This window comes from Ranitomeya variabilis, chromosome 3 (genome assembly GCF_051348905.1).
Source record: "Ranitomeya variabilis isolate aRanVar5 chromosome 3, aRanVar5.hap1, whole genome shotgun sequence".
NCBI classification, from domain to species: Eukaryota; Metazoa; Chordata; class Amphibia; order Anura; family Dendrobatidae; genus Ranitomeya; species Ranitomeya variabilis.
In genome coordinates, this window is record NC_135234.1 from 632,673,830 (window position 1) to 632,695,078 (window position 21,249).

Below are 21,249 nucleotides of genomic sequence, written 5' to 3' on the forward strand. Positions count from 1 at the left end.
AAATCAAACAAAGAAAACAAAGAAAAAAAGAAAAATGTATCAGGGATAAGAACGACTTTGATAACCATCAAGTAGTTAATAAAAACAGCAAAAACATGAAACAAAAATTTAACCCTAGACAAAAAGCAAATAAAAACAGATCTTTTAGACAATTTAAAAGAGAAATCCAATCAAGACGAGTGGACCACTGATTCCGATTCTAGCGCTGCAGAAGATGATTCCTGTGATCGCAATATGCAACTTCAGTATCAATGAACTATCCCTTTAGAAAACGTACAACGGGGGGGGGGGGGGGGGGGGGGGAGATATACCCGGCAATACAGGAATAAAACTAAAACAAGTGTCCTGGATGCAATAACAGACACTAGTACGACCTGTAATAAGGTTATTAACCTCACTGATCACCATATTAATTAGAAATCATATGTCTCTTCTTGCAAAAGGCTTGACTTTTGGATATGGGATGGACCCCACTCCATCTTAAAACCACCATAACTACTGTAAACCTAGGTACTAAAATAAATACACAAAACACATTATTTTGGTTGTCAAAATGGCCACAGCTTTTATTCAAATCACAGGATTAAATAATCACAGTAGGAATCAGGTGGAGTGCTAGTACATTGGGATTCACAAGTACTGCGATATCTCCAGCTGTCTGACATACAGCACCAGGACAGACAGCCATAAAGGGGCGGCACGCACTGGCTTGCCATTCAAGCAGAGCCAGTAAACTTTCAGGGCAACAATGACCCTATTATCCTCACTCCTGTGCTTAATCACTGTGCCCGCCCCTGATTGATGTTACCATTACAACGTCCTTGAGGCTGGCCACCAAAGCCGAGCCTGCTCACCACCATGAGGTATTACATCCTCTATTAGTTAAAATGAGTCCACCTTAACTTGTCTGCAACTTCCACCTGACTCCTAAACTGCAAAGCCGTGACGGGTTATAAATTCCAAGTCTCATTTGCCACTTTTCTTTTTTTTTTTTTAACATAATTAAATCATTTTTGTAAACTTAAAAACTAGAAGTCCCTGCAAAAGCATTAATGGGACTAAACTTGGCAGACCTCCGACTCACAAAGAGTCATCCTACAGCGCTCAGGGGAGGAAAAAACCCCTGTGGAGGAAACCTCCAGGGAACCATGGCTTAAGGATTGCCCTTCCCTTGGGCTTAGAAGGTTACCACAAATAATAACTCTTTATAGCCAATATACAATTGAACCTGGTACAAGATATACAATGACAAATTCAAAAATACAATAAAGCATCTGTCATTATACAAGCAATAATTAAAAAGTTTTAGGACAGAGATTATAAACAGGGCAGGAGGGCGGGTAATTTTTCCTCCTGTCCATCCTGTGAGAGAAAGAGGGAGAGCCAGAGTTGCCTCCCCTATATAAGCCCCACCCTCCTCACAGTAATACACCAGGCACAAACATCTAAACTCCTTCCTCTTAAAGCAACAACACTCTTGTTTAAAATCTACACCGCAATACAAACAAAAGCTGCAGGAGTTCTCGGTCCACCCATCCCCAAGTCATGTCCACCTCCGTCTAGTCTCCGATGGTTTCTTGAATTTCTGTTTACCAGACGCATTTGATCTAATGAACTTTAAAATAGACCTATTCAGGCTGCCATAAAGTTACATCTGCATAAAACATTTAAACAAAAAGTTGACAAAAAGACCCAGTGCCTTGCTGGTGAAATACCATTTATTCCTAATCCGCTAGGATTTAGTTTTTGTAATGCTTCAACTGGATGTAAATGTTTGATTGAGTCTGAATGAAGCAAAGCAGATAACCCAAATGCCAGAACACCTATATCTCCCACGGTAGCACCATTTTATGGGAGGAAAGAAATCCATATTTATGCCCCCAGTAAATCCTGGGAATATTATTGACCTGTTCCAGCAGAAGATCATAAAGGATGTAGAGGCATTATTATATAAACCCCCTCCAAAAGATCTAAATATTGGTGAAACAAACTTTTATGGACATAAAAACTTGGAATGATACAGTGATAAGGAAGGTGGTCAAAGGAGGAAATATAGTGTTAATTAAAAATAGCAATAAATTATAGGAGCACACAGACAGTTAATGGATGACTCCACATACAGTTGTGCTCAAAAGTTTACATACCCCTTCAGAATTTTTGCTTTCTTAGCCTTTTTTCAGAGAATTTGAATGATAACACCAAAACTTTTTATCCACTCATGGTTAGTGGTTGGATGAAGCCACTTATTGTCAAACTACTGTGTTTTCTCTTTTTAAATCATAATGACAACCCAAAACAGCCAAAAGACCCTGATAAAAAGTTCACATACCCCATTTCTTAATACCGTGTATTGCCCCCTCTAACATCAATGACAGTTGAAGTCTTTTGTGGTAGTTGTGGATGAGGTTCTTTATTTTCTCAGATGGTAAAGCTGATGTCACGGGGAGACTGGGTAGGCTAAGGCTGGTTACCCGGGCCCCTGCGATATCCCTCAGACTAGGGAAAACCCTGTCTGTCCCTCTCCCAGAATTTACACTAATGGTGTGCTTGTCTGGGCCACCAGGCCTGGCCCTGACTCCTGTTTCAGCCCTATGCTGAAACCACCACCCACCACCAGTGAATAGACCACACACCAACCCCCACAGAAAGCACAGACAGGAAAAACTAAAAAACACACCACGCCGCAGACACACAGGAAAACACAAATAATGTCCCCAGGGCAAAACAAATACAAATATAGGAAGGAGAAATATAACAAAGGATAATACACCACCAGATACGATATTTCTACTCCAAGACCACCACTCCAGACCGGAATCACTAGGCACGAGGCACAAGCTATAATCGGCAATGCCCAAAGTCCAGCAAAACTATTTAAAGGCCGTGGGCGTGACCCAGCCTCCAACCCGAGTACCAGCTAGATTAACCCTGGGCAACCTGGATAAAAATCTTGCCGGTGCCACTGAGAGTATAGTGGATGAATGTGGAATTACCACTGTCTGCTGGATGCCCTAGTGTGAATAGCGTCCGACATGACAGTACCCCGCCTTCTACGAGGAACCCCAGGGCCCTCACGACTTATAGGACCCGGCTTGTCCGGATGGCGGCGGTGAAACATACTGACCAGCCGGTCCGCGTGTATGTCCGAGGCTGGTACCCAAGACCTCTCCTCCGGCCCATAACCACGCCAGTGTACCAGGTACTGTAAAGTGCGGCGCACTACTCGAGAGTCAACCACCTTGGAGACTTCAAATTCCAAATTGCCATCCACCAAGACTGAAGGTGGCATCGGCGCCGCGTCCACGGAACCCACCACCTTTTTTACTAAAGATCTGTGGAACACGTTGTGTATCTTATATACCGTAGGGAGCTCCAATCGGTAGGCTACCAGGTTAGGCTAGTTTCACACTAGCGTTTGTAGCAGCTGCGGAGGGCTGTGGACTTCCTCCGTGAAGCACCACCCTCGGCCGCACCTCTGCTGCTAGCTCCGCCTATTTCTGCATGCAGCCGGCATGCGGCCTGTGTACCTATCATTAACATTAGGTACTCAGGTCGTGCCGCAGTATGCGGATGCTTCCACATTCGTCGTTTTGACGATGCGGAAAAAAAAAATTGCTACAAAGCTGCATTGTACGCTGGTCGCCGCATGGTCAAAACGACGCATGCTGAAGCATCCGCATACTGCGGCACGACCTTCGTACCTAATGTTAACTATAGGTACACAGGCCGCATGCCGGCCGCATGCGGAAATAGGCAGAGCTAGCAGTGGAGGCGTGGCCGAGGGCGGGGCTTCACGGAGGATGTCCGCAGCTGCTGCAAACGCTAGTGTGAAACTAGCTTTAATGATGGCGGCGACCCTAAATGGACCAATAAACCTTGGACCTAATTTCAGGGATGGTATTTTGAGTCTTATGTTTTTTTTTGTGGACAACCACACCCAGTCACCCACACTCAGGTCTGGACCTGGCACACGTCTACTGTCAGCCACACGTTTGTACCTAGCACCCACACTCAGCAAGCGCTGTTTCACTCTCCTCCAGACAGATGACACTTGTGCTCCTAGCTGCTCCTCCTCCGGGACGCCAGCAGAGACCCCTGACGCAGAGTACAAAATTGAGGATGGTGCCCGTAAACACAAAAGAACGGGGACTCCCCAGACGATTCCTGGCGGTGATTATTTATGGCAAACTCCGCCAAAGGAAGGAACGTCGACCACTCCACTTGATTGTCAGAAACAAAGCAGCATAAATACTGCTCCAAATTCTGGTTCATACGCTCGGTCTGACCATTTGACTGAGGATGAAACGCCGAAGAATGCGACAGCTGGATCCCCAGCCGTGAGCAAAAAGCTTTCCAAAATTTTGCCACAAACTGAGTACCCCTATCAGACACGATGTCAGACGGGACCCCGTGAAGTCTGACCACCTCCTGAGCAAATACCTGAGCCAGAGTCTTCGCGTTAGGCAATGAAGGCAAGGACACAAAGTGCGACATCTTTGAGAACCGATCAACAACCACCAGGATGACCATGTTCCCAGCTGAGGAGGGCAAGTCTGTAATAAAATCCATGGAGATCTCCGTCCATGGCCTACTGGGTACCCCGAGAGGATGTAGTGTGCCAGCAGGACGGGAGCGGGGCGTCTTAGCCCTAGCGCACGTGGTGCATGCTGACACGGACGAGACCACGACCTGTCGGATTTTGGGCCACCAAAACCGACGCGACACCAACTCCAAGGTACCCCTAACCCCTGGGTAGCCAGCCATGACAGCATCATGATGCTCACCCAACACCTTTAGGCGAAGATGGAGCGGTACAAACAATTTGTTAATGGGAAGCTCTGGTGGTGCCTCCTCCTGAGCCTCGGCAATCTCAGCCTCAACCTCGGTCGTGAGAGCCGAGACCACTACACCCTTTTGGAGGATGGGTACCGGATCTTCCCGAGGTTCTCTCCCCGGAAAACACCTGGACAAAGCATCCGCCTTAGTGTTCTTAGACCCCGGTCAGTAAGTAACAAAAAAGTTGAATCGCGTGAAAAACAATGCCCAGCGAGCCTGCCTGGGGGACAGACGCTTGGCTGACTCTAAATAAAGCAGATTTTTATGATCGGTGATAACTGTAACCTGGTGAACTGACCCCTCCAAGAAGTGTCGCCATTCCTCAAAAGCCAACTTGATAGCCAACAACTCCCTGTTGCCGATATCGTAGTTACGTTCGGCGGGCGACAGCTTCTTGGAAAAGTAGGCGCATGGACGCAACCCGCCCAAGGATGAGCCTTGTGACAGCACCGCCCCCACTCCAACCTCAGATGCATCGACTTCCACGGTAAATGGTTTCGATACGTCCGGTTGCACCAGAATGGGGGCCGAAGCAAAACTGTTCTTCAGGAATTTGAATGCGCGCACAGCAGCCTCAGACCAGGCGGAGAAATTGGTACCATTTTTCGTCATGTCAGTGAGCGGTTTAGCAATGATAGAAAAATTTTTGATAAACTTTCTATAATAGTTAGAAAACCCAATGAACCGCTGGAGCGCTTTTAGGTTATCAGGCCGTTCCCAACGCAGCACCGCTTGCACCTTAGCGGCGTCGATTTTAAACCCTGAAGCAGACAATATAACCCAAGAAAGGCAACTCCTGAACCGAAAATACACATTTCTCAAGTTTTGCATAGAGCTTATTCTCTGAGTAGCTGTAACATCTGCCTAACATGCTCTAAATGAGTATCACGGTTGCATGAATAAATGAGAATGTCATCTGGATACACAATAACGAATTTCCCCAGGACATGCGAGAACACATCATTTATGAAATGTTGAAATACAGCAGGCACGTTTGTCAACCCAAATGGCATCACCAAATTTTCAAAATGACCCTCAGGAGTATTAAAAGCCTGTTGTGAATTCTGCTCTTGGGCTCCCGCCGGTGGTTGTTAGTGGTAGTGCAGTTGTCTTGGGGTTGTAATCCAGAGCAGGTGTTTCTTCTGATTGCAGCTCTACTAGGTATTTAGGTGTGCAGGATCCATTACTCCTGGCCAGTTGTCCATTGTTCTTGGAGGGATTGCATCTCTCTCTGGTTCCTCATGCCCTGCTGCCAATTCAGCTAAGATAAGTGTCTGGTTTTTTGTCTCTGTGCACACATGCAGCGTGCTTTGCAATTCAGTGCAATTCATTGTGTTTTTGTCCAGCTTAGACTTGTTTGGATTTTTCAGTCATGCTGGATTCTCAGGAGATGCAGATATACTTTCTATGTCTTTAGTTAGATGTAGAATATTTGTATTTTCTGCTGTGGATATTTTTAGGATTTTAATACTGACCGCTTAGAATTCTGTCCTATCCTTTTCTATTTAGCTAGAAGTGCCTCTTTTGCTAAATTCTGTTTTTCTGCCTGCGTGTGTCTTTCCTCTTATACTCACAGTCAATATTTGTGGGGGGCTGCCTATCCTTTGGGGTTCTGCTCTGAGGCAAGATAGAATTTCCATTTCCATCTATAGGGGTATTTAGGCATCTGGCTGTGTCGAGGTGTCTAGGACGTGTTAGGTACACCCCACGGCTACTTCTAGTTGCGGTGTCAGTTTAGGGTTTGCGGTCAGTACAGGTACCACCTACTCCTGAGAAAGTCTCTCATGCGGCTCCAAGGTCACCGGATCATAACAAAAGCCGTCTTCCACTCATCCCCTTGACGGACTCTTATGAGGTTGTACGCCCCCCTGAGGTCAAGCTTGGAGAACCACTTAGCACTAGCCACCTGGTTGAACAAATCAGGTATCAGCGGCATAGGGTATGGATCACGAACCGTAATCTGGTTTAACTCCCTGAAATCCAGACACGGGCGTAATCCGCCATCTTTCTTCTTAATGAAGAAGAACCCCACTGCCACAGGCGAGGATGAAGGCCTGATGTGCCCTTTGCTCAGACTCTCAGCAAATGTAGTCTTTTAAAGCTTGCCTCTCAGGACCAGAAATGTTACACATCCTTGCTTTCGGCAATTTGGCCCCTGGTTTTAACCTAATAGTACAGTCATAGGGTCGATGTGGTGGCAATTCTGAGCAACCCTTCTCAGAGAACACATCCGCGAAATCCAGCAGTGACTCAGGAATGCTAGGAGTCACAGCGGACACACATGTGGCCAGGCAATTCTCCTGGCAGAATCCGCTCCACTGGATTATGTCCTGGGTTTTCCAGTCAATCACCGGGTTGTGCATAGATAACCATGGAAAACCCAGAACCATTTGTGCAGGAAGATTACTGAGCACCCTACAAGTAACCTGCTCAAAATGTAGGACACCAATGTGGAGTTTCACCTCAGCCACAAACTCAGTAATCTCCCCCTGTGGGAGAGGAGCGGCATTGATGGTGACCACCCGGATAGGATGAGGCAGTTTTTCAATCCTGAACCCGGCTGTGCACGCAAACTCCTCATCAATGAGATTAGTGGCAGAACCACTATCCACAAAAACAGTGATTGGCAGCTCTCTGCCAGCGACCATAACTCTGGCAGGGAGCATACATTGAGAGACCACCATGGAAGATATGCATAAGCTCAGATTGGCCTCTTCCACACCCTCTGAGCTTAGTAGTTTTCCGCCGTTGCACTTTTCTTAGATAACAGAGGACAAGCATTTACATAATGCCCATTTTTACCACAGCAAAAACAGGCTCCCTGCTTCCTGAGCGAGGGGGCTCGATGATGTGACACCCCTGCGATTTGCATAGGCTCCGTGGGCTCGCCTGCAGCAACCTCACGTGCATCTACGCCCTCCCCCATAGGTGGCGTCTCTTGCGCCCCTGACGCAAACGGCGATCAATGTGGATAACAAGACTCATAGCAGACTCTAGAGAAGCAGGAGTCTCATGCATCAGGAGGGCTTGTTTAACCCTTCTCGAAACCCCATGAACAAACTGACTCCGCAGCGCGGGGTCATTCCATTGTGTGTCCAATGCCCAGCGACGAAATTTAGAACAGTAATCCTCCGCCATTCGCTCCCCCTGGTGGAGAGTGCGTATTTTAGATTCTGCTAGAGCCATTCTGTCAGGATCATCATAAATGAGCCCAAGAGCAGAAAAAAAACTCTCCACTGAGTTAAATGCAGCTGAATCAGATGGTAAAGAAAATGCCCATGCTTGGGAGTCCCCGTTCAGTAATGACAACACCAGGCCCACACGCTGAGCCTCGTTACCTGAGGAAACTGGGCGCATACGAAAATATAATTTGCAAGCTTCACGAAAAACAACAAATTTACTGCGTTCCCCAGCAAACCTCTCAGGTAAAGGGATCTTTGGCTCTGCAACTCTACCTGCAGTTTCAGCTTGCACATTAGATACTACTAGACCCTGTTGCTGAACCGCCCCCTTCAACTCAGTGACCTGTAAGGACAGCGCCTCCAACTGGCGGGTTATGGAAGTCATGGGATCCATGGAATACAAAATTTTGGGGCCGATTAGAATGTCATCGGGAGACTAGGTAGGCTAAGGCTGGTTACCCGGGCCCCTGCGATATCCCTCAGACTAGGGAAAACCCTGTCTGTCCCTCTCCCAGAATTTACACTAATGGTGTGCTTGTCTAGGCCACCAGGCCTGGCCCTGACTCCTGTTTCAGCCCTATGCTGAAACCACCACCCACCACCCAGTGAATAGACCACACAACAACCCCCACAGAAAGCACAGACAGGGAAAACTAAAAAACACACCACGCCGCAGACACACAGGAAAACACAAATAATGTGCCCAGGGCAAAACAAATACAAATATAGGAAGGAGAAATATAACAAAGGATAATACACCACCAGATACGATATTTCTACTCCAAGACCACCACTCCGACCGGAATCACTAGGCACGAGGCACAAGTTGTGTGGGAACGGAAAATTGAAACAAATAAAGTTGCACACAATGTCCAGATGTTGTACATAATTATTTTATGTAGCATGCATTGCCTTTCTTTACATTCTTCCTGTATACCCATATATGTTATTTACATCTCTTCCTTACAGGGGAAAAGTCTAGATTATCAGTCTTAAATCGTTATTTAGGGCAGATAGAATGTCTTTGCTGTTTGGTAGGCTACAGGATTTGGGCCACATAAAAATTTGCTGCATGAAAAGTTGATTAATTTTGATACTACTTTACAGTCCCTGACAGAAGTTTTGTCACTTATCCATGATATGTAAATAAAAGCTTATAACCTGACGCTAAATTCATCCATTGGTTGTATAATTTATTCTTTTGAAAGCTGAAACCCTCCGAAATGTGGTTTACGTTAAGAAAATAAATTGTCATCAATGCAGAAATATTGATCAGTTAATGGACACAGAATGGTCAGATTTTGGCAAGACAAAAGTTTTGTCGCCCACAGAAAGTAATGTGATATTCAAACAAATAATTAACTTAAAATACAAATATATGTTGCATAACATTGGTGAAAGAAGTTGTGGTGCTATTAGAGTCATATTTAATATTTTGTGTGACTTCCATGAGCTTGAAGGACTGCATCCATGGGGTTCAACAATGATTCATACAATTTACATGCTCAATGATGTTCGTGTCTGGTGACTTGGCTGGCCAGTCCTTGAGCACCTTGATCTTTTTTGCCTGGAGGAACTTTGATGTAGAGATGGATGTATGAGATGGAGCAACATCCTGCTGCAGAATTTGACCCCTTTTATGATTTGGAATATAAGAGGTAGCTAATACTTCTTGATATATTAGGCTATTGATATTGCCTTCCACCTTGCAAATATTTCGCACACCCCCATACTGAATGTAATCCCAGACTATGACCTTTCCACCACCAAATTTAACTGTTTTCTGGGTGTATTTTGGATCCCTACAGGCTCCAGTAGGTCTCCTACAGTATTTGCGGCAGCTGTGGTGTAATTCTACTGAAGATTCATCAGAGAAATCCACCTTCTGCCACTCTTCCAGCGTCCATCTGTTTAGCAGACTGTGGGACTTTGCAAATGCCACACGGTTTTTTATTTGTCTTTTGTTTAGTGCTGGCTTCTGGGCACTGATTCGACCATGGAGGCCATTTCGAGACAGAATCCTACAAACTGTTCTAGTTGACACAGTGACTTGAGGTGACCAGGCCTGTTGGAGCTCTGCTGCAGTGAAAGAGGGGCTTGCTTTGGATTTTCGGAGGGTTTCAGCTTTCAAAAGAATAATTTATATAACCAGTGGATGAATTTAAGGTCAGGTTATAAGCTTTTATTTACATAATATGGATAAGCGACATAACTTCTGTCAGGGAGTGTAGATGACTCATCTTTCTCGTGATCCTAATTACAGCCCAGAGCTGCATTCACAATTCTGCTGAATTTAATTGAAAGAAGTCAACAACTTATTTAGTTGGTTTCCTATTTCTGTGCTTTTTGAAATTCCCTAGTCAAACATTATGTCGGACATTGAGTCGGAAATGCTTTCAGCTGTAATTTTTCCAGAACAATGAATGCAGCTTGGGAATGTAATGTAGGCTGTAACATTGCTACTGTAAGCTGAGAAAAGCAATTTTGTTATGCTTAGTGGAGATAGTAATGTAAGGATATGTGCACAGGATTTTTATGAGGCATTCAAAAACAAGTTTTTAAGTGGAAACTGCTTCAGGAAACGCTCTTTGTTTGTGGAGTTTTTGAGGAAGTTCTTAGTTTCCTGAAGTGGTTTTGAAATTTTTTTGATGAATTTTCCTGAAGCAATTTTGCAGCCTTTTGATTAGACACAATACACAATAGCATACAGATAATTGCAACAGACCACTCAGCCACTATGGGGCCCAACAGATGTAGCAGCCAATTTACTATGTCAGGGGACTGTTGGAGTGTAATAAGAAATAATGAAATCCCTAAAGAGCCCTTGCAGGATGTGCCATTAATGAGGAGAGACTGCTAGCTTCTGGCCAGGCGAAATCAAGCAGAGCCAAATTGTGCTGGAAGATTTGCAGGGAGAGCGACTTTGTGTGCTGCACTTGACCAGGTGACCCACAGGAAGGACTTTCTTGATATAAAAGCCCTGCATTCCAAACCGCAAGCAGATTTTGTGCCAGAGAAGAGGATGGAGCAGACACACTCCAGGGATCCCACTGAGGCCAGCGTAAAAGGCCTTGAGAACCTGAAGGTAGTCTTTATTGCCACCTTGGAGACCAACGTCATACCCCGAGGTAACTCACGTCAACAGATGAAAGAGGTTATAGGAGAGGTGCAGACCATGAAAATAACATCAGCAGCTCCAGAATTTAACCCCATATCGTGGGGAAAAGAGCGAAGGTGGAGGAGGAATGCTTCCCGTGGAGGACAGCGATCCCAACCAAAGCGCCCAACAGACACGCGCAGAAGATGGTGTTGGACGCGTGGAAGACTGGGACACCTGTCCAGAAGTTGCCCTACCCGAGACAGACAACGGAGAAGATATGCTCACACCTTTGAAGGTTCTACTAATTGGAGAGAACGCCACCCCTGGGAGAAATGGAGCGGCGAGTGGAGTGGAGCCGCACCCAGAGCCAGACAGAGCCACGATGTCAGATGTTGAGAAGAGATGGAGAAGGTGTCAACTGACCACAGTGAGATGTCTGCGCTGTCCAGGCACGTGGAGGCGAGTCTGGTGGAACTCCAACCTGGATCCGAAGGTCTCGTCTGTGAGATTCAACCAGACGGAGAAGAAAGGACGTCTGTCCAAGTGGTCCACCAGAGTAAATCGCTTCCTTGCCCACCACAAGCTCCTGACAGAGAAGAGAAGGTGACAAGTGTTCCTGTGACGCCCACTCCTACAGTTCCTGTTTATGAGAAGGAAGAGCCTCTAATCTCATCCCCTGAAGTGGAAAGTTTCCCGTCCACCAGCTTGAGGAACCCTGATCCATCGGAAGAATTGCAAGATGCCCTTGAGGTACCCCCGCCAGAAGTAGTAGACTGTGGAGAGGAAGAACGTCCTGAGACATTGCCTCCGGCAGCTATGGATGATGAAGAGGGAGAATCTCCCGACCTGCCATATGTTGACCCAGAAGAGGTGAAGCAGCTGTGTGAGACAGAGACTGAGGCTGAAAAGCAATGGGGACTGACGTTCGCAGAGCCCAGCGCGGGCAACGAAGGGTCTGCCCTGCATGGTCTTAATTCATCTGATTCCAGTTCTGACGGGAATGCACCTGTCAAAGAGAGGGGGAGCTATAGAGAAGAATTGCTAGTACTAATCCCCCACACTGAGGAGCCCGAGCTGGAAGTCCCTAAGGTTTTCACTGATGATAAAGCAAAGGGCGAACCGTCTTCTCAAACTGCTGCTGGCAGCAAAGCTAGCAAGAAGAAAAAGAAGAAGATGATGGATGTAGTTGTACAACCCAAGGTCACAATGCAAAGTGAGTCTGAAGACTTCCCTATCACTTTACCTGAAGGTTGGAGCGACTTCTACGAGCTTTACTGGAAGAGGATGGAGCCAGAGAAGATGGAAGGAATTATGAAAATTGTGGGCAACTGTTGGCCCTCAGATGAGCATTGTGGAGTACGATGAATCCTCGCCTGTGGAATGGCGAGCTAAAAGAGAGAGAGAGTGTAGGGAGGTTGACCGGACCACAGCTACCTGCATGCCGGGTCCGGAACTAGAGAGGCTGCATCCATTGTTCCCAGGGTGAAGCCTGAGTGAGACAGACCTCCCCCTGTGGCCTGAAGGAAGCTCTGGAGAGGAGGGGCTTCCTGCTGTGAGAGGGGGTGGAAGGAAAGAGGAAAAAAGTGCATGAAGCTGACTCAGCAGAGCAGTGTGGGGCAAGCACAGAGCAGTGAGGAGAGTACTCTTCTTCCCCCTCCAGAGAGTGCTGCAGAGGGCCTGAAGGATGGGGGCTGCTGCATTGAGGGGTGTAGTGTGCTCAGCCGCAACCAGGAGAGTGAGAGCTGGGCAGAGCAGAGCCGTACAGAACAGGGCAAGGCAAAGCAGAGCCATATAGAGCAGAGCTGGGCATAGCAGAGCTGTACAGAGCAGAGCCATGCAGAACAGAGGTGTGCAAAGCCGTGCACACAGAGCGGAGCCGAGCCGGGTGTCGCAGTAGCTTCATAGAGGAGTGCTCCGCCAACAGCGGGGACGTGCGGTGTGTGCCCAGTGACTGCCAGAGAGAACTAGGTGCTGTACTCTACGTAACCATGAGTACCGCACACGTGCTGCCTACAAGAGACCACATACAGAACTGACATTTGCGCCCTGACGTGGACACAGAATAGTTGTCCTGACCCTTAGTATCCGACCACACCAGTTAAGACAGTTAAGGAGCCACATTGGGCTCGTACAGGTCTGTGGCCCGTACCTCTAATAGCCACATCAGTAAATGGACAAGGGGCAGTGGAAGGTACCAGATACCGACCACTGTCACCAGAAGAAGTGGTTTTGTTGTGTGCTGAACCCCATTAGTAAGGACCCCGTGCCCACCGTTGCCAGCACTATAGAGTATGCCGCAGGAGCTTCCTGTAACCCTTGCTGCAGTATTGTCGTTATTTGTATCGTCGTACTTCAGTTTGCCACTTATACTGTTTATCCCTTACCTCCCTGCGTGGAGTGCTTTCCCTGCAAATAAACCTGTTAACCCTTGCTTTGCCTCCCATCCGTCACTGCATCCCGCTTTCTTGCTAGGATCCTACACAGACACCTGCATTACAGGAGCATCATGTTACGTGACGACCTTTGGGGCACAGGATAATTTATGGGGGCTATCATTCTGTGTGTGGGGGCATCTACTCTGTGTTGGGGGCTGTGAGGCCATCACACTGTTTACTGAGCGGGCATCATACTGTGTGTGGGGGTCACTTTGAGGGCTTTATACTGTGTGTGGAGGAATTGTGGGGACATCACATTATGTGGGGGGCATTATACTGTGTTAGGGCACTGTGGGGACATTATACATTATTGGGGCACTGTGGCATTGTCATACTGTGCATGTGCGCATGATACTTTCTGGGGGCCAGGAAAGGTGTTTCATAGTGGCTGAGAACATTACTGGGCAGAACTGCTATGTATGTGCTATAATTTTTATCTTTAAAAGTTGTGAAGTATGCCGTTCTGTGGCTGTGCTGTGACCCATCCTGCTACACCAATTATTTTGGGGGGGGGGCTCCATGATTTTTATGTACACCATGATAATGCCTAGATTGCAGCAAATTCCTTCAGGAGCTGCTTCAACTTCTTGACACCCACTTACTTTTTTTTTCATCAGGTGTGTTTCAAAACCTGAAGTGGAAAAAAAACACTCAAAAATGAAAAATTGTTTTAAACAATTTTCAATGTGTTTTTTTCTGGCATAATATCTCCAAATAGCTCTTAAAAAACTGTGAACATAACCAAACTCTACAGGGCGTCCTCTGAGAATGGAGACTTCAGTACTATACATGACCTGTACAGAAATCACTGATCTCTAATGTTAAACTGGTTTTCCACTTTAATCAATTTTTTTTTGCTGGAATGGTTTATTGATAGGATACTAATAACAGGGTGCTACACCGCTGATACAGCATCAGATGCACTTTGTGTGGTAGCCTGTGAGCAAGTTATCATTAAAGCACTAGACATTTCCCATTGAAATCAATGGGATGGCTATGTAATAGACAGATGGGTAAGGTCTTCTAGATTCAGAGATGCCCTTTTGTTGCAACTCGCCTCTCAAGTATATCAGTGATAATCCCAAAACTGGGGGGGTATACTATAAAATCAGAATTCTTTAATACGGTTTTAAAATGTTCTAAATATTTTCAAATCCAGGCAACTCCTTTAAAGGGATCCTGTCACCCCCAAAATCGAAGGTGAGCTAAGCCCACCGGCATCAGGGGCTTATCTACAGCATTCTGTAATGCTGTAGACAAGCCCCCTATGTATCCTAAAAGATGAGAAAAAGAGGTTAGATTATACTCACCTGGGCGGTCCCGGTTCTGTTCTGGTACGATGGGCGTCCGGTCCGGGGCCTTCCATCTTCTTACGATTACGTCCTCTTTTTGTCTTCAGGCTGCGGCTCCGACGCAGGCGTACTTTGTCTGCCCTGTTGAGGGCAGAACAAAGTACTGCAGTGCGCAGGCGCCGGGCCTCTCTGACGTCATCATAAGAAGATGCGAGGACCCGGACCGCGACGCCCATTGTACCGGGACCGCCCCCCAGATGAGTATAATCTAATGTCTTTTTCTCATCTTTCAGGATACATCGGGGGCTTATCTACAGCATTACAGAATGCTGTAGATAAGCCCCTGATGCCGGTGGGCTTAGCTCACCTTCGATTTTGAGGGTGACAGGTTCCCTTTAAAGGAAATCTACCAGCTGTTTCTTTTTATCTGAAAGCAGCATGATATAGGAACAGAGACCCTGATTACAGTGATGTGTCACTTATTGAGCTGGGGTGTACTGTTTCTAGGCAATAAGTGTTTTATCAGCAGAATATTATCATTTGAGGACAAGCTGCCCCATGCCTTCTGGTCCAACCTCACCCCCACCACTGTTGGTAGCTTTCTGTGTACACTATATAGTGAAAGAAAGCTACTAGTCAGTGGTGTGTGCCGGTTTAACAGGCCAGATTAACCCCCCACCCAGAATATACCTGGGGTTAAAGTGGCCAAGGCCAGATTATACCCCTCCGGGTCAGAATAAACCCCGGATATATTATGGCCTAGGCCAAACTATACCCTGGTGTATAAATTGGCCTAGGCCAGATTATACCCCTCTGGGTCAGAATATACCCCAGCTGCTGTAGATCAGATTTTTCAGGCTTTTGAGAACCATTGAGTGATATACTCAATAACGGAGCCCCAGGCAGCAAATGTGGCTCCATGCAGCACATGGGGGGGCAGAGACAGCGAACGGGGTCCCAGGCAGCACACAGGGGCCCAGGCAGCACACAGGGGCCCCAGACAGCGCATGGGGCCCTAGGCAGTGCAAAGGGCCCCAGGCACCACACAGGGGCCCCAGGCAGTGCACAGGAACCCAGGAAGCGCACAGGGGCCCCAGGTGGCACACTGGACCCCAGGCAGCACACAGGGGGCAGAGACAGCGAAAGGGGTCCCAGGCAGCACACGGGGCCCCAGACAGCACACGGGGCCACAGGCAGCGCACAGGGGCCCCAGGCAGCACACGGGGGCAGAGACAGCGAACGAGGCCCCAGGCAGCACACAGGGCAGAGACAGCGAACGGGGTCCCAGGCAGCACACAGGGCAGAGACAGCGAACGGGGTCCCAGGCAGCACACAGGGCCCCAGGCAGCACACTGGGGGGCAGAGACAGTGAAAAGGGCCCCAGGCAGCATATGGGGCCTTAGGCAGCACATGGGGGCCCCAGGCAGTGCACAGGGCCCCAGGCAGCACACAGGGGCCCCAGGCAGTATGCATGGGCCTCAGGCAGTGCACAGGGGGCAGAGACAGCGCACACGGCCCCAGACAGCGCACAGGGGGCAGAGACGACGCTAAAGGGGGGAAGAGAGCGCACAAGACCCCTGTGCGCGGTCTCTGCCCCCCTGTGCGCTGTCTGGGACCCACTGTGCTTTGTTTGGGACCCCTTGTGTGCTTCCCCGGGCCCCTGTGTGCTGTCTGGGGCCTTGTGTACTGCCTGGGACCCCATTTGCTGTCTCTGTCCCCCGTATGATGCCTGGGGCCCTGTTTGCTGACTGGGGCTCCGTTATTGAGTATATCACTCAATGGTTCTCAAAAGCCTGAAAAATCTGATCTACAGCAGCTGGGGTATATTCTGGCCCAGAGGAGTATAATCTGGCCTAGGCCACTTTAACCCTGGGTATATTCTGGGCGGGGGGGTTAATCTGGCCTGTTACACTGGGTTATACACAGATCATCAGTCTAAACTCTGCTAAATCTGCAACAGAGAAAAGAGAAAACTGCACCCAGTAAACTATGTGCTACATCCCTGGAATCAAAGTATCTGTCCCTACATCGTGCTGCTCTCAGATTACATGGCAAAAACCTGCTGACATAGAGTGGCATGTAAAAGTCTGGGAACCCCTGTGTCTAGATCTGAAAATAGCAGTGTATGCAAGACGACCCAGGAATCTCACAAAACTGGAAGAATTTTCCAAGGAAGAATTGATGAAAATGCCTCAAACAACAATTGAAAGACTCTTGTCTGGCTACAGAAAGCGTTTACAAGCTGTGATAGTTGCAAAAGGGGGAGCTACTAGATACTGACCATGCAGGGTGCCCAAACTCTTGCATTGGCACATTTTCCTTTTTGTAATTTTTAAAATGTAAACAATGACAATATGTATGTATTGTATGTATGTAAAATATATATATATATATATATATATCTTAAATATATATTTTTTCTATTTTATTTTTTGCCTAACATACAAAGGAAATGTGTCACTGTTAACTTTAGCCCATCTAGGGATCATTTAATCTTCAGCATGCTTAAATATTCACAATAAAAGTGATTTTAGCCAGGGGTGTCCAAACTTTTACATGCCACTGTATTCCCTTCAAACATATTGCTTTGTTGCTGTAATGCTCGCACAAAACAGCGTGTACATTTCACTTTATTATAATGTAACACTGGAGGTCCAAAGAACCCCACAAAAGAAACATGATCTGCCAAGTCAGAAAGAATATTTAATTATTTAGTAAGCTGTTCTCTATGACAAATGATCTCATTTTTGAGTGAAAACTATTTATGCTTTTCAGTTTTGGATTAATTTTGCAACCAAATACCCTAAATAATAATTAGGCTGCAATGAGATGTGAAAAGCGATCCGTGTATGGACCATGATGCATGTACTGGTCACAGGCCTCCTGAACCAATCTTGACAGTCTCATGAGCATATGTGAGGTTTTGAATAGACCCAAGACCGCTCTGTAGATCATGGTCCATACTTGGACCGTGTTAAATGGATGTCTGAGTTCAGCCTCAGGTCAGTATGTGGCCATGTATAGTGGTGAGCAGTACTTGGTTCCATGGTTCCTTATAATGTGTTTGTATTGCAGAGGAGATACTACGAAGCTATGCTGCTCACTGGTGGTCTCCTGATGGAGCAAGACTTGCCTATCTGGCTATCAACAGCACACTTGTACCCAAGATGGAGGTGCCGCACTTTGTTGGTGCTGACTATCCTATATGTGCACGATATGCCTACCCTAAGGTATGTACTTAGGAATTGTCATTTTGACAGCTTTGTAAATGTTAATTTTTGATTCGAGCCACCAATCATGACTAACACCATACAAGCCTATGGGTGCGTGAAAATTGGGAATACCATTCAAATGGCATCGAGGTGTGACCCATGTGCTGTCCTTGATTCACATTGCAATGGAAAGGAGAAGCTTTGTAATTCATTCATTTATTTTTCCATATGAGAAAATCATTTATGAGACACTGAAAACTGAAATACTGTCAGATGCAAAACACTAATGACACTGAAAAATCACTGATGTCAGAATAATGCCTAAACATGTTCCAGCAAATCAACTTTTATATTAAAATGGCAGACTCAGGAGGACAATCCCAGTCCATATGCCCCAGTAGATGAGATATATTACATGTACCTAGGAATGATAGTGCCCAGGTTTGAATATCTTCGTATATTTGCTAAATGAATAACAAAGCAATTGCACAATGAGGAGATAGAAGATAACATGCACCTAAATAAGTGCATATAACCCCACTCAAAAGTTGCTTTCTGAATAGCTTAGAGGATATGTACTGTACATATGCAATGCTTTATATTGACTTAACCCCTTCCTGACCAGGAAATTTTATTTTTTAGAGCTTTAATTTTTTCATCTTCTTCTTCCAAGAGCTATACCTTTTTTATTTTTCCATCCACATACAGTCCACCATTATTGGCAGTCCTTCTTTTTTTTTCATACACTATACAATATCTTCAGAAATAAATGGAAATGTACCAAAGTTTTATCCTCAGGATTTTTTAATTAGTGGTCCAAAGTAATACAACAATAAAACATTGTTTTTCAACTTACATGTTGGAATTTCAAAGAAGAAGCAGAATAAACAGCGTGTGCAGCAATATAGGCTCCCCTAATTAATACTTGGTTGCACATCTTTTGGCTTATTGATGGCCTCCAAACGTTTCTTGTAGCCATCTATAAGCTTCTTGCACTTCTCAGTGGGTATTTTCTTCCACTCTTCCTTTACAGTTTGTTCAAGCTCTTAAATGTTGGCAGGGTTGATTCTCCCAATGGCAGAGTTTAGCTTACCCCAAGATTTTCAATAACATTAAGGTCAGGACTCATTGCTGGCCATTTTAAAGCAGTCCATTTGTTCTTTTTTTTCTTTATTTTTTCATTTTTTTCCTTTTCCTTGTGTCCTTTGTCTTGCTGGAGGACCCCTGATCTTCGACTCAGACCAAGGTTTCTTACACTGGGTTGGACATTTTGCTTTACAATCTCTTGATGATTCTCCGATTTCATGATTCCTGTGATATGGTCAAGGCCTACTGAACCAGACTCAGCAAAGCAAACCCACAGCATTATGGATCCTCCACCATGCTTAACTGTTGATAGGGTGTTCTTTTCCTTAAAATCTTCATTGTGCTGTCTGTAAACAAACTGTTGCTTCGCATTGGCAAAAAGTTCTATTTTTGTTTCATCTGTCAACAGAACATTTTCCCAGAAGGATTGTGGTCTGTCAAGGTACTCTTTGGCAAAGATAAGTCGTTCCTTTTTATGTCTTTTCTTCAGCAATGGTTTCTTCCTTGGCTTTTGCCCGTAAAGCTCTGCTTGGTTTTGTGTGCAGCGTATGGTGAATGATGAAACCATGACCCCAGACTGTTCCAGGTTGGCCTTCAGGTCTTTGGATGTTTGACATGATGTTTTTTCTACCATCGCACCAACCTTCAAAGGCATCACTTTTCAATTGTCCTCTTTCCACCACATCCAGGTTGGTTCTTGACTGTTCCATGCTTGGCAAACTTCTTAATAACATTTTGCACTGTTGAAACTGGGATACCAAGGTCTTTGGAGATGGCTTTTGGAAATCTTGTGTTTGCTAATAATAGCAGTTCTGCTGTCCTCAGACAGCTCCTTTATCTTCACCATTGTGACAAAGGAACAGGGCCTTCCATGTGGCTTTTGAAAAGTCATCATTCATTGGCTAATTCGTGTCACATGGGCATCGACAATTAATCACAGGCGATTCTCATTTGTGATGTACCACAGGTGAGTCAAAATGTGTTTCCATGCTCATTTAATGTACAGATCGCCAATTCCAGTGTCACAACAAGCTTTACGTTTTTCTATTTTTCCCTCCTATTGTTTTTTGTTTTAAGTTATTCTGTTGACTGCACAGCTTCCATCTCTTGCCATCTGTCATCAACACCAGCCTGTTGTTGTAGCTTCTAGAGAAGGTCATAGGTCACAGGAAGGTACCTGGCAGGGGCCACATGTGCAGCTTCCACCCCAGGAGGGTTGTTTCTTGGTTAGTAAGCTGCAGATTTTGCAGCCTGGTTGGCCAGGTGGTTGCCTTTAGCTGTGTTTGAGTCATCATTTCCATGGCCTTTGACTTTCACTATGCCAGCTTTCTCGGGTAAAAGTAGGGCCTCAATCAGGCGTTTGACGGATTTATAACTTTTTGTAGGCTTGTCTTCCGCTGTGAGGAAAGATCGAGCTCTTCATATGCTGTAGGTTCACAGACGTGAGCTATGCCATAAGCTGTATAAATGGTGGCAGTTTCGTCTTTAGCATGTCTGCAGGCTTGATCTAGGGCATGAGTTCAGCTTCCTGGGTGGACAGGTGTGGGGGTGGCGGCTCTGCTTTTATGGTTTCATGGAGGGAAACAACAGTACATCCAGTGTATAACTGGGCCATCCACACCATATTGCGGTCCATCCACAAAGAGCTCATGGTCTGGGTTATCTAGAATATATGATATATTAGTGCAAATGGTGGAAAAATGCAAAACAGGATTAACATAGTACTTTTATAAACTTACCCCCTTCACCCTCAGGCCATTTTCTATGGGGGTGATTTGAATATTTTTTAATTTCTTAAATATTTTTTAAAACTTTTTTTTCACTTTTTACATGCTTCAGTAGTCTCCTTTGGAGACTTAAAGCTGCAATCTTCTGATCGCTTGTGCTACACAGAGCAGAGCTTCAGCCCTCATTAGAGCTGACGATGGTGTGCTCTATCAATGCACATTGAAAAAAAATATTGCACAGTGACAAGGGAGCTCATAATGAGAATGTTCTGGAACTGAAAATCAATGCATGCTCAATAGAGCAAGGTCTAGCCCAGCCCCTGAAATGGAGGTTATTGACAATGCGTTTCAGGGTGGGGACTGAAGCTGCAGCAGTGAC

At 46.0% G+C, this 21,249-nt stretch overlaps 1 protein-coding gene across 3 annotated transcripts in view; it reads left to right on the plus strand.

Annotated features, from left to right (window-relative positions):
* The window catches only part of LOC143816750 (inactive dipeptidyl peptidase 10-like), a 503,885-nt gene that overhangs the window by 245,438 nt on the left and 237,198 nt on the right, over positions 1–21,249 (plus strand). For all 3 annotated transcript variants that reach the window (XR_013223993.1, XM_077297511.1, XM_077297512.1), the window contains exon 9: positions 17,921–18,075. Coding sequence is in view for 2 of the 3 variants with exons in the window: in XM_077297511.1 (XP_077153626.1) it covers positions 17,921–18,075 (155 nt within the window). In the remaining variant the exon portion in view is untranslated. The remainder of the gene's footprint in view (positions 1–17,920; positions 18,076–21,249) is intronic.